Here is an 18,401-nt window from a genome sequence, read left to right as displayed (position 1 = left end):
CAGGTGACTTCATCGGTGACAACATGAATCTAATCCCCAACTATTGTATTCTGTGGATCAGTGGTTCCGCCAGGGCTCCATGGGAGGGTGGGTGAGTGGGGGGTAGGGGGGTTCCAGGGGGGTAGGGGGGTTCTGACTCTGAGACAAAGTTCAGTGACTTCTGAGTTCTGAATGATGTCAATTTGTAGTTCTATCACCTCCCTTTACGAACGAATATTTGGACGTGAGAAGACGCATGTATTGGGGCTTTAGTCTCTCAAACAACTCTTCCACAATCTTGGAATGCAAAAAAATGACAGTCACAAGTGTCATATTTGGATAGAACCCAACCCCAGAATGCACATGTCAGTGCTACAGTAGTCTTCACGCCTCTTCCACAATCGTCGAGTCTGTAACCACACCTAGGAAAAGTTGTGAAAGGAAGGTGTGTGGCATTTCCATTCAAGAAAATATATTTTAATTATCTTTAAAATATATTTTAAAATATATTAAAATATTTTATTATTTTATATTTTATTGTATTTTTTTTAAATACAATGAAAAACAATGGAGTTTTGCACCAAAAAAAATATTCCACCCACTTCTTTAAACCTGTAAACACACGACAAAATAAAGTTGATGCTGCTATTTTTGTGTTTATATTTCTGCTAAGCAAATACTGTATAGCTGTAGCTGGATATATGCTTCAACCAAATAGAGTTACAGTAGGAATTATTTACACGACTGCAAACTTAGATGAAAGTGAAGGGTGGGTTTACTTTTTCACATTATGTGAAGAAAATAAACCCACCCTTCACTTGCACTAAAATATTATATTATAATTATTTTAGTGAACGTTGTGTGAGCCAACACTAGATAAGATCTTGTTATCTCGTTCAGCCTTTGTCTCACATGTATGATACCTGTATGTTCTGGCAATCCCAATATTATGGAAACAAGATATCCCGGCACACAGGCTGGGTATTTATTGTTCAGAGTACAGCCTGGTCCTACTGTATGACCAGACTGGCCTCTTATCTGTGTGTAGTCTATAAAACGAACACACTAAATATTATCACCTCTCACCTCTGAGTGTTTCATGTACGAGTCTCATGTTATAAACCTTTATCTTACAATACGAAGCCGCATTCCAATGGAGCCAATGTAGCTATTGTATAGGCACAAGCACTTGCTAATACCCTGCAAGGGTTCAATGTATATGTATTCAATATATAAAACCCACAGGCAGACTTAACTATACTTTCACTTTCACAATGTTTCAGAAATATTGAAAATAGCTCGTCTACAAGCATACAATGTGCCACAAAGCGACGCATTGTGAGCTCGTAGTGTGGCTATTCCTGCTACTTCTGTGTGACATTCTTCTATGCCTACGGCAGAGGAGGGAAATAAATGTATGTGGAAATACTAGGTTTCTGCCAGACAACAACGATATATATGTATATATATACGTGACAAATCCGATATTTGTTCGCCTCAACCTCTTCAAGAATTCCTTTCCAATGTCCTATAAGTATTAAATATAGCTGTGGCAACTTCACATTCTGACCCAGCTGGGCATAGCTCACAACTACTCACTAACCAAAGGTGATGCGAGTGTGACTTCTGGGAATTGTGGAGAGAGGTTGTTTTATTCATTTTCTTTTTCAACAAAAGAAAACAAGTAAAATGAGTTAGTTTTCTCTAAGGTACTGTACATAGATATTTATAGAGATCTCTTGAGCATTCTACTTTGCAAAGGGAAAACTGTTTCACCTAACGAATTTAAGAACACAAGAACGAATTTAAGAACACAAGTGACTAAGTGAGCTACTATAAGAGCATGCAGAGTAGAGACAGACCGATACATCGGTTTGCCCGAGTTTTTGGATGATCAGCTTTAACTATCACTATCACTATTTTGGGATTCAAAATTGTTCCATAGTAGCTGATGTGCATGTCAGTTGCCCTGACCCAGTTGCCTCTTTCAACTATCCACTTTTAACTTCAACAGAAGGTTGAAGGTTTCCATTCTGAGAAAACAAGTGTGGGATCTGAGGAGAGTCAAGAATCAAGACGGTTTGATTTGCAGCAGTGAAATGTTGCTGGGACATTGTGCAAATTGTGCAAAACATTGTAATGAAATAATAATCAAAGTAGGCAAAAACAATTACACTAAACATATGAAAAGTTATACAGCAATGGTAAAAATGCTGGATGTTACTGTACTGTATGTAAGAGATGTTGAGTTAGGTTTAGGTCTCGTCATAGACAGAACTCTAACTTACTGTATGTAAGTTAGAGTTAGGTTTAGGTCTCGTCTTAGACAGAACTCTAACTTACTGTATGTAAGTTACAGTTAGGTTTAGGTCTCGTCTTAGACGGGTACAATAGAATTATCTAGGCGTATTGTCGGGTTGGAAACCTCATTCTATCCTAAACTGTTACTTGGACGACTCAAAATGTATTTTAACCAAACAACAATGTAAAATGAAGAGAGGATGGGGAGCAAACATATCGTGTGCGGACATTCCCTCCATGTAATCATTGTTGGGTCCATGGTATCTGTGGGTATTTTGCATAACATTAGCAGATCTACAAGAGTAGTGGATCTGTTACTTTTGATGCTTTTGTGTGATGCCGTAAGTAGTAGTGCATTAATTTACCCAAAAAAACCAAAAACACACTACAGCAACATTACATAGGTTCTAAGGCAGAGCGGACAGAATGACCATGTCACCTAGTAACGAGACGTGAGGTCAGCGGAGTAACCCAGTAACCCAGAGTGTATTCATTAACCCATGTTTGACCATTACCACTATAGGGAGCCACTTGTTGATGCAAGTCGATAAGCCGAGTGGTTTAATACAAGTCCAACCTGAGTGCCACCTGTCCCCTGCGCCCACACGCAGCCAACCTTCTGTGCATACATGCATTCTGGCTGTAGCAGCTGTCATAAAACTGCTGCCTCTGTCAATCCTCATCTGGCTGAAATAAGTCACGCACGCACACACACACACACACACACACACACACACACACACACACACACTCTGGCTGAGTGTGCACAACCGACAACATACCCCTTAACCTTGCCTAACCTCCCGGCTCACTCACACACGCGAAACCTTCAGAAGGTTTCACGTACGTGGGCTTTCGGAAGAAGCAGCGCTCACGCAACGCTGAAGCCAACTCTGGGGGCTTCAGTCCAGTTGATGCCACCATTGTGCCATCAACTGGATTTAGTTAATGTGTGTGTGTCTGTCTGTCTGTCTGTGTGTCTGTGTCACGGTCACAGACTTTGCCCATCTAGATGTTGTATTCCTATGTTCTTGTTCTAGTTGTTTTGGTTCTTGTTGTCTTCCCCAGGTGTTTCTCATGAGTAATCAGCCCTCATGTGTATATTAGTCTTGTTCCCCAGTCAGTCCTTGTCGAGTCATTGTTTGGTGTCAGTTCATCATGTTAGTTTGGAGTTATCTGTCTCTGTTCACCTTTATTAAAATAAAACACCCAACCATGGGTTTGATCACCAGAACGTGACTGTCTGTCTGTCTGTCTGTCTGTCTGTCTGTCGAGTGAGAGAGCAGTGTGTGGATTGAACAACAAAACAAAGTAAAGTTCTCACTTCCTGAAGAGCTCGTGGTCGATGATGACTGGTCCAGAGCTGTCACGTGTCGACCCGCGCATCTGCGTGATGGTGTGACGCAGGCGGGGGTCGGAGGGCGACAGACCCGTCTTTTTCAAAGCCTGCGGAGGGGTGAGAGCGAGGCCATGTTTACACACACACACACACACACACACACACACACACACACACAAGCGCACACACACACACACACACACACACACACACACACACACACACACACACACACACACACACACACAGTTAACAAACAAGGTCAGACATGACTAGAAGGTATTTGAGGTAGTGGGGCCCAGGCTGCTGAGATGGGGGGGAGGGGGGGCGCTGAAGGACTTCAGTGCATTGTGCTTACACATGTTGCGACCGGTCGCAACATGTGTAAGCACAATGCACTGAAGGAATGAGTGCATTCGGCTGGGCATTCTGCTGGGCGAAGTACAACAATGTGCAAACACAGCAGCAACATTTGTGCGTTGCTGTGATAGGAGAAGGATATCAAATGGAACACAACCACCCTAAAGACTAATCATTGTGTATATTCCTGCACTATACCTGCATCGAGTGACCTTGGTACATATAGAATTTGATCTATTGAAGATTCTGACCTTCAAATGTACATCATTTTTGTTTTGATTGTATTGCTGTATTGTTGTATTGTTCTTTCTGCTTTGGCAATGTAAACGTATGTTTTCTCATGCCAATAAAGCCCTTTGAATTGAGAGAGATGAAGCAGGGACCCACCATGGGGTCCATGCGCTTTTCTGTCCCGCCAATAGTCCGACATGCGGAAAATGACTGGATTAAGGTTTGTGTCAGTTCAGCCTGCCACTGAGACTGAACGGCTAAAGTTTGAATTATTATTTATTGTGTATGTTGCAGAGAATTATATTATTTTGGGATGTGTATGTAAATGAGATGATGATGCTTGATTGATACTCCATTGTAGGGAGCAACTATCAGCTGTGGGGTGTGGGGAACATACCAACAGTATGAGGGTTTGTTTAGAGTAATCTGATTTATCATTGTGTATTATTATGTGGATAATGTGTGGAATATTATGTAACACTTTAAATGTGTGTGTACAGTTTTCTCCAACCTATGCCTACATGTTGTAATCAAATTGTGTTGCAGATTAAACTTTTTTCATAGATTTCATAGATAGCAGGGCTTAAAGCAAAAAAAAGACTGAAAATGTTTTTTTGCAAATCACAGTCGCACATGCCTCATTCAATAGTCAGTGTAAGTTACTGTTAACTGGAGTGTATAAGCCAGCCTGCTGTGCTGATGCTGTAAGTCAGTGGTTCCCAAACTTTTTTGTGTCAAGGACCCCCAAATCAACATTTATTAGGCCACGGACCCCCCATTTGAAAACATATGCCAGTGACCCCGATAAGGGAGGATTTTTACGGCTCCAGCAGTGATTCAGAAACATATTAATTTCAAGGACCCCCCAGTTTCACACGCATTATGCTACGGAGCCATGATTTAATGGCATTTCTATCTCTGGTACCCCAATTTATATTGTAAAACCACTGTTAATTTAACTCAGAGTGTACAAATGGAACCATTTGTACACTCTCAGAGTTACAGACCCATAAGAGTCCATTTGGTTGTAAATTATCATTTAGCTGGGTCCCCCCTGGAACTCTCTCAAGTACCCCTGGGGGTCCCCGGACCCCACTTTGGGAACCACTGCTGTAAGTTATCAAGACGGTTTCTATTCCAGGAGAGCCTCCACACTGGCCTGTTGGTTCTTTACAAAGGCTTTACTCTAATAAGCGATAAGTGAGTGAGCTCATGCTCAACACAGTGGTGGTGATGAATGTTTGCTTTCTGAAATGTACTGTGATATGTATGTTACTGTGCCACTGGACACACTGAGAACACTAAACACTCCATTATTATGTAACTAAATAAGTAAGTAGCCTTAGGAAGCGACGTAACAGAGCCATAGGCCTGGACAGAAGATACAGTAGCGTCTCTTGTTTCTGTAGCGTGAGAGGCAGCTCGTAGTACAAAGTACACTCCCTGGACATGACGCTAGTATGTCGTGTGTCTTTGACATGTACTGCTCATACAGTAATATCTTACATACATGGCATTTACATATCTTTGTAGTTGTATACCTGACATTCATTCATTCATCGTTATTTGATTATTTATTATATATTTGATGTGTTTTTTTTAACACTTTCTTTCCTATATTCTCCTTTCCCTCCCTCCCCTTTTTTAAGATTTGTTTTTGGCTTTTCTGCTTTTATTGGTAGTTTCAAGTGAAGATCGATTGATTGAGAGAAGGGGAGAGACAATATGCAGCAAAGGTCGTCATGAACAGGACTCGAACACGCAACGCACTGTCAGGCAAGAGGGCCTATGGCATGCACCTGGACCACTAGACTAGGCCACCGGGCGCCCACCTCCCTCTCTTTTTCTTCTGAGCACAGAAAAGAAATTCGAACCCGTGTATGACAAAGTTGATTCTTATTTTTTACAAGAGTACTAGATTACACGGCCTGGACATGATGTACAAGTAAACCCCCTGCCCACATGACACTAGTATTATGTCCCCGAATACAACCCTCGATGCTGCGTGCCAATGCCAAGGAGGCGTTGGGTATCATTTTTATAATCTCTGGTATGTCTCAGACCCCTCGACTCGGCCATGCATGGAATGAATCCTAACCTCATGGTCACAGATATTCTAAGTTCCAGTGAGCTCTTGTCAAACCAGCTCCTTCCACAATGAAGCACTGCCTCTGTTATTATAGGCAGGATTCCTTGCATTTCCGTAACATAAGACACAATAGGATATTTATCATCAACAGTGTTCATTTCGTCAACCAAAACTGACGAAAAATAGTCAGCAACTAGCTTTTTTTTGTGTGACAAACTAAATTAAAACTAAGCCATGCTGACTAAATCTAAGACTAAATATATTGTCAATTTCTTCAACAAATAAAATTAGACTAAAATGTTAAGGAGCTACTAGTGGAGAAGAGATCCAGTAGAACTAAGAGACTATTTCATGTTTTCTTGGGTGTATAGTTGATCTACATTCGAATCTACAAGCTCACAACGTGTCGCGCTGCAACTGCAAGACATGCTATTTTCAGCATGCAACCAAGTGTAAAATCTGCCATCAATGCCTGCCAAAATACATTTGATTTTAGTCAACAAAATCAACTGTAGATTTAGTAGACTAAAATATGACAAACTAAATCAAAGGGTTCACACACACACACACACACACACACACACACACACACACACACACACACACACACACACACACACACACCCCTGTGGCCTAGATATATACCTCCCTATGAAAATAGCTGAGTTGCCAGAGTCACAAGATGGTCATTATTCACTCCGGAGTGGGACTGTAGTATCTCCAGGGGCATCTGAGCCACATGAGGCCCCTTATAGCGCTGAGACAGACATGTCGGAACACAACAAGAATGGTGCAAGAAGTGCTCACTTTTTTAGTTCACATGCTAGCTGCAAGAAACTTAGATTCTATCTGCATTTAAGTTGCAACACCCAAGCTTCTTTGACAGCTCAGTCATCGTCTTGTCTGATCGTATGAAGCCATGGTGGGGGTCCACAGCAAAATGTGTTAATATAGCATCACAATCATTTTATTACCCATATATTTTAGGATACATTCAAGAAAGTTGCACCTGTACGTAATGCTCGGATGGATTACATACTCTGTTAAGTAATAACAGCCACTGTTATGTTATGAGCTGTCTGTATATCAGTGGCAGTGATGATTTGTTGTGCTCAAGTCTGCCAACACGTAACACGTCTCCATGTGCTGCATATGTGCCGTTTAGAAAACAGGTGGTAGGATGTTGAGTGATTAACAATGAGTGCATGCTTCCAGACGTATGTTGAACACAAACAAACGCATGACTAGTCTGTCACTGAGTTGAGTTTGACAGAAAGGTGCTCATAACATCACAGTGATACATTGTTTTCAAACTGTTTTAACAGACAAATATATGTGCAATATTGGTGAATTTACAACACCGTGTAATTCAATCATGGGACCTTCCTGTCATGAATGGGAGGGTGTTGTTCCATGGACCCCACAAGAGAAGATCTCTTGCACAATGTTTCCCAAAGATTCTCCCAAAATATTTGAAAATGTCAGATCAAATAGGGTGTTAAAACAGATTTTTGAGGGGCTAGCTAAGTATGTATACAGATTAAATGTTTCTTTTTAGTTCAATGTTTGTTTTAAAAACACCATTGATAATACTGTACCTACTGTAATCATAGCAACATGAGTTAGACTTTAATATATTAGAGTTAGATTAATAGATTTAAGATGATAAGAGCGCCCCTCACTTCACACAGGTGTGCTTTCTCTGCTATAACTAATTAATTTAGCTAGAGGACCCCCTGGAACTGCCTCAGGGACCCCCTGGAAGTTGGAACTTCCCTAACCCAGGGACCCCCGGTTGTTCTAGTTCAAGTTACTTTACTGCAGTAGGCCTGTTAAGTATCTCAGTATGTTTAAATAGCACTCAGTCTCTTAATAGCCCTGCTGTGCTGCTGTGTTAATTTGAGTGTGCATGTAAAAGGTGTTAATTATGGCACAGCAGGCAGATTGCAGACACATTGCAAGCAAGGGTGTTCAAGGGTCTCTCGGTCTTGTTGTAGCAGAGCTACAATAGCCCGATGACGTAAAAGGACTAATATCTCCCCTGAGCCATATGGAATTCCCTTTGGCTTAGTGGTTAAGATGTTGGTATAGCGCTGTCGCCTCACAGCTAGAAGGTCCTGGGTTCGCGCCCACAGCGTCCCGCTGGGGACACTGTGGGCGTGTTCTCTCTCATATTATGAGAAATACAGCATCTAATATGCGACATGACATGACATGCAGGAGGAGTGAGTGAGAGAGCAGGCAGGAATGTGAGGAATTGGAACGAGGCTCTCAGTCGGACAGTCCAGCCTGCTTGATTCCTCCAGACTCACATCTAATGTACGTGCGAGTTGAGGATTAGTTTTTTGCTTTATATAAGTAACGGTTTAAATAAAGTATTATCTGAGTGTTATGTGTAAAATTAATACAAATAAAAACTCTGGATCTAACCACCCTGGATCTAAAAGTGCATGTGTCCCCCAACTTAACTTTTACTGCTATCTCTGGTGCCTGAATTTCCCCCACAGGATCAATACAGTATCTATCTATCTATCTATCTATCTATCTATCTATCTATCTATCTATCTATCTATCTATCTATCTATCTATCTATCTATCTATCTATCTATCTATCTATCTATCTATCTATCTATCTATCTATCTATCTATCTATCTATGGCTTAAGCGAAGCAGCCGTGGCACAGTAGCTGAATGAACCTTTAGACTATGGGTTCTGTTGGCCTTGGCTGAACGTGCTGCTGAGAGAAAGACACGTGCCCATTCAACACGCTTAAACCCTGGCATTCAACACGCTAAATCCTGGCATCCGTGTTTCAACACGCTTAAACCCTGGCATCTGTGTTTCAACACGCTTAAACCCTGGCATCTGTGTTTCAACACGCTTAAACCCTGGCATCCGTGTTTCAACACGCTAAACCCTGGCATCTGTGTTTCAACACGCTTAAACCCTGGCATCCGTGTTTTGGGTATATCGTTGCTGTCGGGCAGAAACCTCTTATTTTCCATATTTCAACTTTTGGTGTTTTTCCCGTAAATTGGTTAATTTAACCCAGAGCCTTAGATATAGACAGAGTTACACAAACTGCGTTCACTTCATGGGGCTTCAGTCCAATGGCGGCTCTCCTACACAGACTTCTATTGAGAATGGGGACAACCAACTGGGACAAGTCTTGGACCGGAAGTTGTCATGTTGCACACATGCCTAAAATAGCTCTTGTTTGCGCCGCCCTCGTTGAAAACAATGTATTTCCAACTCCAGCTGGTCTCAGTCCAGGCTGCATGAACAGCACTCGAGCGCTCGGTTTCTGCCCCCTCAATATCGTAACTCTTCTATTAGATGGCTCTGGGTTTCTGCCCCCTCAATATCGTAACTCTTCTATTAGATGGCTCTGGGTTTCTGCCCCCTCAATATCCTAACTCTTCTATTAGATGGCCCTGGATTAACCCAACTTGATCATACGATCACACGGAAGCATCAAAAGTAGCAGATCTGCAAGCTCAAAACGTGATGCGTGTTGGCCTGTTTTATTTCATTTTATTTGAATCTTGAAAAGTAACAGTTTTGGACATATGAGGTTTCCACCTGACAGATGTGTTGTTTGTATGCAATAGGGCTGCAACTAACGATTATTTTCATAATTGATTCATCTGCCAATTATTTAAACGATTAATCGGATTATGACACTTATTTTTTTATTTATCACCTTAAAATATATATTTTAGGTTATTTTAGACAGGTTCTAACTAACAAAAAATATAATTCATTCAAATTTCCATTTGATTAGCTGCTGATTAGGCTGCTATTCAAATAAGACAAACTAAATTAAAATTAATTAATTAGGTAATTAAAAAATTAATATTCAAGCCATATGTTTTGTTCTTGATACTATAATCGTTATGTCATATTTTGCTTTGCAGTCGCTACTGTGCAACTATCATCAGATTGTAAGGGAAGAGGGTTGGATCACTCCTCTTTAGTTTAGTTACACTTAACACTGGAAACCTATGGTTAAGTGCATGGAAATCACCTATGATAAATTGCAAAAAACTCTAGTGATTAGTTGCCGATTCGATTAATCGAGTACTAAATTAGTTGACAACTAATTGAATAATCGATTCGATTACGATTAATCGATGAATCGTTGCAGCCCTAGTATGCAAACATATTGTGTACGCCCCGGAGACTGCGGGAGGTCGGGTCGGGCCATACCAAAGGCTATAAAAACGAGACCCAAAGCCTCTGTGCTGCTAAGTGCTTGTTATCAAAGGTTATAGATTAGTAAGTCCCTGTGACATACAGCACAGTACAGTAGGAGGTGTCCTGGTACATACATCAAGCCGCCTCACGCTACAGAAACAGGAGATACTGTAGGCTCCTGTCTGTCTCTACTCACCCTGTGCCTCTCTTTGGTGGGCTGTGGTGGACAGTTTAGAAACCTACATAGTGCCTACCATTGCTACCAATGTCGTCATCCATGGGGATTCCAAACACGATGGTGTCGCGCTTGTAGATCGTTTTTAGTATGAACTAACCACCTTTTTTGAAGGAGAAACGCTGTCTGCAACGGCCTTTCTCTGACTTCAGTATAACTCTATGGTCCATGATAAGTACATCTAAACATTTAAGTCTTAAAAAGACAAAAGAGTGATAGCCAAAGTGCAGATTCTTTATTTGGATGCAGAGTAGAATAGAAACCAACGTTTCGGTTTCGGCAGGTACAACTGCCTTCTTCAGGGTATATGATCATATACCCTGACATATCATATACCCTGAAGAAGGCAGTTGTACCTGTTGGTTTCTATTCTACTCTGCATCCAAATAAATAATCGTCACTTTGGCTATCAGTGTGTGCGGCCACTCTTTTGTCTTTTTAAGACTTAAACTCTTTAGATGTTTCTGCCGTGAGCTGGCACCACTACCAAGACTGCTGTGCGTTTAGCATCCTCCTGCACCATGATAAGTACATAACAAATATACCTGAAATATATTTATTTTTAATATAAACCTCCTCCCCCACCTGTCAGCTCTGCTCCCTGGGAAACGACTGCTTGCCCTTGAGTCACCTGAAGTCTTACACTGCTGGACCACAACTCACTTATGTATTCATTGCAGTATATTAACAGACCAGCTGTCTTTATGAAATGATACTCATGAATGAATGAATGCAATGTAGTTAGGTAATAATAGGTTTAACTCGTTAAAACCGGGGAAAGCATCAGTGTCATTTTAGATCATAACCAATATACTGTTAACCATTATTGTATGCTTTGGCTATTCAAAAATAGCACATATACAAGCTCACACAGTAGCACACTTTTAGATCTGCTATTTTTGAAGATCGTGAAAATGTGCGCACATCTTTAAAAATAATAGTATTTTATTCATATTAATATTATTTTTGAGATAGGGGTCTGCAGCCAAATACATATAATTTTGGGGCTCCTTGACTTGAAAAGGTTTGAGAATCACTGACATTTTGAGAAAACTGTTTAGAAGGCATTTGTAGAATGGGCCTCAGCTCTCAATGGGTTAATATTGTGTTTTGGTGGGCAGAAGAGGAGGAGGGATGTTCAGGTGCTACTCAGGTCTATAAATAGACCTTTTGTGTAAAGAAATGGGACACAAAACTCTCCTTCTGCCCCAGATTTGAACCCGGTAGTGCTGAAATGTTTACCATTAAGCTAATAGAGCAGGCCTGTGTCAGATCCTGTGTCTAGGGATCAGCGAGACGAAATACAACCACCTCAATATATTGTATTAACATAGGCTACTCTACCATACTAACCAGCTCAGTAGCCTTGTGGTTAGAGTGTCCGCCCTGAGACTGGGAGGTCGGGGTTCGATCCCCGGCCGGGTCATACCAAAGACTCTAAAAATGGGACCCAGTGCCTCCCTGCTTGACACTCAGCATCAAGGGTTGGATTGGGGGTAAGTCCCTGCGACATACTAGCGTCATGTCAAGGGGGTGTACTTGTACATCAAGCTGCCTCACGCTACAGAAACAGGAGATAGGCTCCTGCCCTATGGGCCTCATGGTCATGGCTCGGCAAGGCTACTTACTTCACTATATTAGTGCAGTTACATGAATGACCCTAATGTGTGCGGTGCTGGTGGTGATGCCACAGATCCCATGAGGTGTCATGCCTACAACACTAGGCGCTTGTGTTTAAACTTTCAACCAGCAGGAACCAGCAATGCGGAACATTGTATGTTTTTTTTTATATATATATCTGTGTGTTAGGCAGAAACCTTGTATATACAATTATACATTATATATTTCAACTTGTTATGCTATTTCATAAATGTATGGCTGCCATACTATACACAGTGTCACACAAAAGTAGCAAACATGTGTCACACAAATGTAGTACGATCAAGTAGGGTGTTAATTTAAGGAAAAACAAAAATATTTCTGCCCGACAGAGACAAATTGGAAAACAGGTCGTCCACCCCCCCTAGATGTAAGCTAGTGTTTAGGGTACAGTGAGTGACAGTGTGTGTCTACAGAGCCACTAGGGTGCTACAGCAGGATGTAAGATAGTGTTTGGGTACAGTGAGGGTGTCAGGGTGCTCCAGCAGGCATGGAGGTGAATCACTGTGATGAACTGGGACAGTGAGTAGTATGTACAGTGAGTATGTCAGGGTGCGGCATGGAGGTGACTCAGGAGGTGACTCCAGCAGGCATGGAGGTGACTCAGTGTGATGAAATGGGACAGAGGGATCATGGAGGTGGAGGGAACATGGAGGTGACTCAGTGTGATGAAATGGGACAGAGGGATCATGGAGGTGGAGGGAACATGGAGGTGACTCAGTGTGATGAAATGGGACAGAGGGATCATGGAGGTGGAGGGAACATGGAGGGAACATGGAGGTGACTCACTGTGATGAACTGGGACAGAGGGATCATCTCCTTTCCTTCCGTGATGGTGTAGAAGAGCAGGTCCTCAACGCCACATATCAGCGTATTTCTGTAAAGGCACAACACAAATAGAACAAACGTCAAGCCACGGCATGCGTGTCTGTGTGTGTGTGTTTGTGTGTGTGTGTGTGTGTGCGTGTCTGTGTGTGTGTGTGTGTGTGTGTGTGTGTGTGTGTGTGTGTGTGTGTGTGTGTGCGCGCGAACCGTGAACCTCTCATAAACGCTGTCTCATAACTCGGATATAAGTTAATTAGACTGATTGTGTTGTTTAGTTAATTAGAATACGGTTAAAACAAGATCCCAAACAATCCCGACTTTTTTCGTATCCGATACCACAATTTCTGTGTTAAACCATTCTGTGCGTGAACCCATTTTGGTGTTAGCATCATGTCGTGCTTTAGCTATTGAAAAATAGCAGATCTACAAGCTCATAGCGCGCCACCAAGTGGCGCGCTATGAGCTTGTAGGTCTGCTATTTTTTGAAAAATCGAAGAGCAACTTACATTTTTTAGAATCTGATCTCAGGTCAGAATGGGTTATAATCAGACCAGTGTGTGTCCAGTGGAAACCTCGTATGAATCTGATCTCAGGTCAGAATGGGTTAACCGATACCGAATACAGATACCAGAGAATAATATATATATAATAATTATTATTATTTTAATATTTTTTCAATCTTATTTTGAAGTCCACCGACCGGGTGTTTGTAGCTATCTAGCTATATATCTGGTGTTGTGTTTATAGCAGACTCCTCACTCAAATGTGCACTTTCAGTTTGGGCAACCTGAAAGCAAACTCCACATACATGCCCCGACATTTTATTTACCTGCCATAGTGTCAACCCCTTACCCCTAGCTGTGTCAGATCGGTGGTTACACTGGTTAGACTGGCATATTCGCAGATACCGATATGACCAAATAAGGGCCGATCCGATACTTTTCCGATACCAATACAGTATCGGGACATCTCTAATTGAAACCATAAAGAAAACAGAATGCCCACAACACTGAGAGTCGTTAGGTGCCATGCCCAGCGGTATAATGAAATCACTCAGTAATGTCCTTTCATTGATTGATTTGCCTCACGCGGGACTCATGTAAAGGGTGTGTTTCCTCAGTGCTCATGGTTAATTAAACCGCAGATTGATTTGTTTGCTGGTGCCAGGAATGCAAACGAAAAGAGCACATGTGTGAGTGGATGTGCCATAAGTCAGCACTAAGAGTCAGCGCCCAGCTTCAATCAGTAATGTGTTAATGCTTAAAGCTGCTCGCGAGATACTCACTAGTAGATACCAACATCTAATATTCAGAGGAGGTGATGGTGCTAAGGTATAAAATACACTATTCAAAGAGATTATATTATACTACTAGCAGCAGTCTGTACCATATGGATATTATAAAACATAGTAGGCCTATCTAGGAGTATATCGAAACCTCATATATCCACACTCTCTGATATTTTGAATATTCATATTGACCCCGATCCTGTACTAATTATTCTGGGTTTGTCAGACTCCATGCCTATGTTGACGAGAGCACAGAAACAACTCTTCTCATATGGTCATATGGTCTGATTACAGCAAGAAAAAACTAATTTTGATGCACTGGAAAAAGGAGGAGGCTCCTGCATTAATTGGCTAAATGAAATTACTTAGTACACTTCCTCTTGAGAGAATAAGGTATTTCCTGAGAAAAAGGGAGAGACAATTTGATAAGGTTTGGCTGCCCCTTGTCCATTACTTGAGTAGAAACGATTAATAGACAGGATACTACTGATATGGTTGACTGTACGCCATTTTCTTTTCAGAGCATTTCATCTTACTATTTTATTCTATAGTATGCAGTGTCACTGAGCAGTATGGGTGGGAGGGTTGAGGGTTTTCTTTCTCTTTTTTGTCTTTGTATTTTTTTTTCTTTCCCTTTTTTGTTTTCTATAAAAGAAAAATGTATCTCATGTCAAAAATGTATCTCATACACAGTAATGTATCAAAAATGTATCTCATACACAGTAATGTATCCAAAATGTATCTCATACACAGTAATGTATCCAAAATGTATCTCATACACAGTCCAAAACTGTTACTTTTCAGGATGCAGATCCAAACAACCGAGAAGTGCTTTTCAGCATCCCTCTCTGGGATGACCTTTTACGCAGAGCCTGGGAGTCGATGGTCACTGAGGGGGGGTGTGTGTGTGTGTGTGTGTGTGTGTGTGTGTGTGTGTGTGTGTGTGTGTGTGTGTGTGTGTGTGTGTGTGTGTATATAGTGTAGGCTATAGTAGCGTTTGTTCAGTATCAGGAGTCTCCTTGTCGATCCAGCTCTTTAGTAAAGTAAAGAGAATATACATTTTCGGGTCAGGATAAGAATTGCATCCAGTCAGGAGAGAGATTAACTCACACAGAAGGACACAGTAGCCTGCTGCCCTACACAATAAACAAGTGATGACACAAAGAAATGATGAGCATGCAGACAACATTGGAATGAGAACAGGCCTTCAGCTCTACACTCGGTAGAATCTGCACCTGGCTGGCTCGCTGATAACAAACTATCTTTACACCTGGGAAAAAACTGAATCCATTAATCTCTTTGGATCAAATAGTAATCTCAGCAAGGCAGATGGCTTCTTGGTTAGAGTGGGTGACAATATTATCACACGAAAAGATGAAATTAGCTATAGGTTCCATCCTGGAGGCTAATCTTTCCGGTGGTAAAATGGCCACCAATGTAATCAAAAAGTCAACCAAACAACAAGATTCCTTTACAGGATCTCCTCACTGATCAACAAAAACACCTTGAAGACCCTAACAAGAGCCCTCGTACAAGGTTTCTTTGACTATGCATCCACCTCTTGGTACCACAGCACCTCAAAGGCCCTTAAAACAAGGCTCCAGACTTCCCAAAACAAACTGGTCAAGCTCCTACTTGGCCTCACCCCCCGAACCCACCTCACCCCTGCCCACTTTGAGAGGCTGGAATGGCTTAGGGTCGACGACAGAGTCCACAAGATTCGATGCACAAGATACCCATGTACCTGTCTAAATGCTTCCTTTATGTCAACAAAGTCCACACCCACAACACCAGAGGGAGTGCAACAAACCATGTGCAACCCTGATTCGGCACAAACAAGGGACTACATTATTTTCGCTCCTATGCCACCAAAATGTGGAACGCCCTACCAACAGTCATTAAAATGGTAAATGGTAAATGGTGCATTTATATAGCGCCTTTATCCAAGGCGCTTTACAGAGATTGTGCATTACATTCACCCATTCATACACCGATGGCAGCGGAAACCATGCAAGGCACCAACCAGCACATCGGGAGCAATTAGGGGTTCAGTGTCTTGCTCAAGGACACTTCGACAGTAACTCTGGGGGAGCCCGGGTTCGAACTGGCAACCTTAACGGTTACCATCCAGGCACTCTACCCCTGAGCCGCCGCCGCCCCATTAAGACATGCGAATCCCTTGACTCCTTCAAAACCGCGCCCAAAGGGCACCTACGGACGGCTGCTCGAAACTGGCCCCCGTAAAATATGACCCTAAACTATGCTTGGCCCTCTTCAAGTTGCGGAGAATCTTTAAAACAAATTTTAAATGCAACACTATTTCACTCCTTGGCCTGAAAAATGTTGAAGAATAGGCCTATAGCTCTGCTCTAAATAGACCAGATCCAAACTGTTCATTTGAGGGACAGAAGTATATATGGCTTGTGTGGGACATCCCACTTGTCCCACACAAGCGATACTGGAGTACCGGACTAGCAACTTACTACTTGAGTTGCTATTAATGCCTTGATGTCATATTCGACCATAGGCCTATTGGCTATCATTTATAAACTCCTCTGGTGTCTCACATTTAGTTTTAAATGCTTTATTTTTATGCTATTTTAACAGCCTTAAAAAGTAAAAACACATCTTGCAGGAAGAGACAATGAGAGCTTTACTAACTATTAGGGCATTTGAACACTGATGCCTGCCAGTCACAATGTGGGACAGGGTCTCAATTTGTGGGACGCCTGAAAAGTCTTGGAAACGAGGGACTGTCCCACGCAAATTCACCCTAGCTCTAAAATCATCACAATAAAAAAAAAAGCTTTTAATTTTTAACAACAAAAGTAGAAGATCCACGAGCTTGTAGATCGCCTACTTTTGACACTTTTGTGAGTGTACGCTGCCTGTCGCTGTAGTATGATCAAATAGGGGGTTAATTTATGGAAGAAGTTAAGAACACAAAAAACTTAAATGGATATAGATTTCTACACCCGATAGCAACTATATCAAACTGCAGACCTAAGTGAAAAGTATCCCCAGCCTCCAGGTAACCTACTTGTCGTCATCCATTTGATGTAAGCCTCTGTGTTGGCAGAGCAGCGTCGATGCAACAGGTTGCTGCGTCCGGCCGCTGGACTTCACTGTGTTCTGCACCAGCTGGCGAATCCCCGCGTGGGTCGACCGTAAAGTTTTTAGACAGTGCATTTTAATGAAGTATGACTGTAAAAGTCGACACCGTGGCAATATAATAATAATAATAACGATAATTATTAATTGAAACTACACGTCAGTATTAGTGAGTGAACCTCCTATTGCTTGTAATTGTTCGAGGACTTAGCGAGTATGTCAGCTGGCGTCCCACTCCCTGCTCCTTCGTTCAGATATCTACTACTGTAACTGTAGCACCTGTCATGCTCGTCTCTAGGGGAGGAGCTGGCAGTTACAGTTCATATAGTGACAGTTAAGCTGATACTATCTCTGATTCTCCGACAATTCAAAACAAACAAAGTGGACTCAGTCGGGGCCAGGTAGGTTATTTTGTTGCTACGACGATTCCCATTACATTCATTATAGCTTCAACCAGATTCACCCTAGTTTGTGTGACATAGGCCTATCCATCCTAGCCTAAGATTTAGACTCTCGTAGAGGTATTTTTCGATTCTGATGTCTGCTCTCTACGCGTCAGAATCGAAAAAACTCTACAGTCTAAATCTTGGGCTAGGCCTATCCCTGTTGCAACACAGTCGCCAAACATATTTTACAAAAACCTTTCCACAGTTTAAAATGAAAATTGCCCCTCCTCTACAGTCTACATATTGTTCAAAAAGAGCACATGTGACATCTATATAAGATGTGCTTGTGGGTAGGCTATTTCCGAACAGCCACAAGCCACAAGTTGGCCTATATACTGTA

At 41.9% G+C, this 18,401-nt stretch overlaps 1 protein-coding gene across 1 annotated transcript in view; it reads right to left on the bottom strand.

Moving 5' to 3' along the window:
• Window positions 1-17,865, bottom strand: part of LOC310862294 (glutaminase kidney isoform, mitochondrial-like) — a 44,998-nt gene extending 27,133 nt beyond the window's left edge. Inside the window, exons 1-3 of the mRNA XM_083770122.1 lie at window positions 17,545-17,865; window positions 13,181-13,268; window positions 3,605-3,726 (exon numbers count right to left, since the gene is read on the bottom strand). Of these exons, the coding sequence (XP_083626248.1) occupies window positions 3,605-3,726; window positions 13,181-13,268; window positions 17,545-17,693 (359 nt within the window). The 5' untranslated portion in view covers window positions 17,694-17,865. The remainder of the gene's footprint in view (window positions 1-3,604; window positions 3,727-13,180; window positions 13,269-17,544) is intronic.
• Window positions 17,866-18,401: the final 536 nt, after the last annotated feature.

Source organism: Protomyctophum parallelum (genome assembly GCF_964188405.1).
Source record: "Protomyctophum parallelum genome assembly, chromosome: 7".
NCBI lineage: Eukaryota > Metazoa > Chordata > Actinopteri > Myctophiformes > Myctophidae > Protomyctophum > Protomyctophum parallelum.
This window is presented reverse-complemented; position numbering and strand designations above follow the sequence as displayed.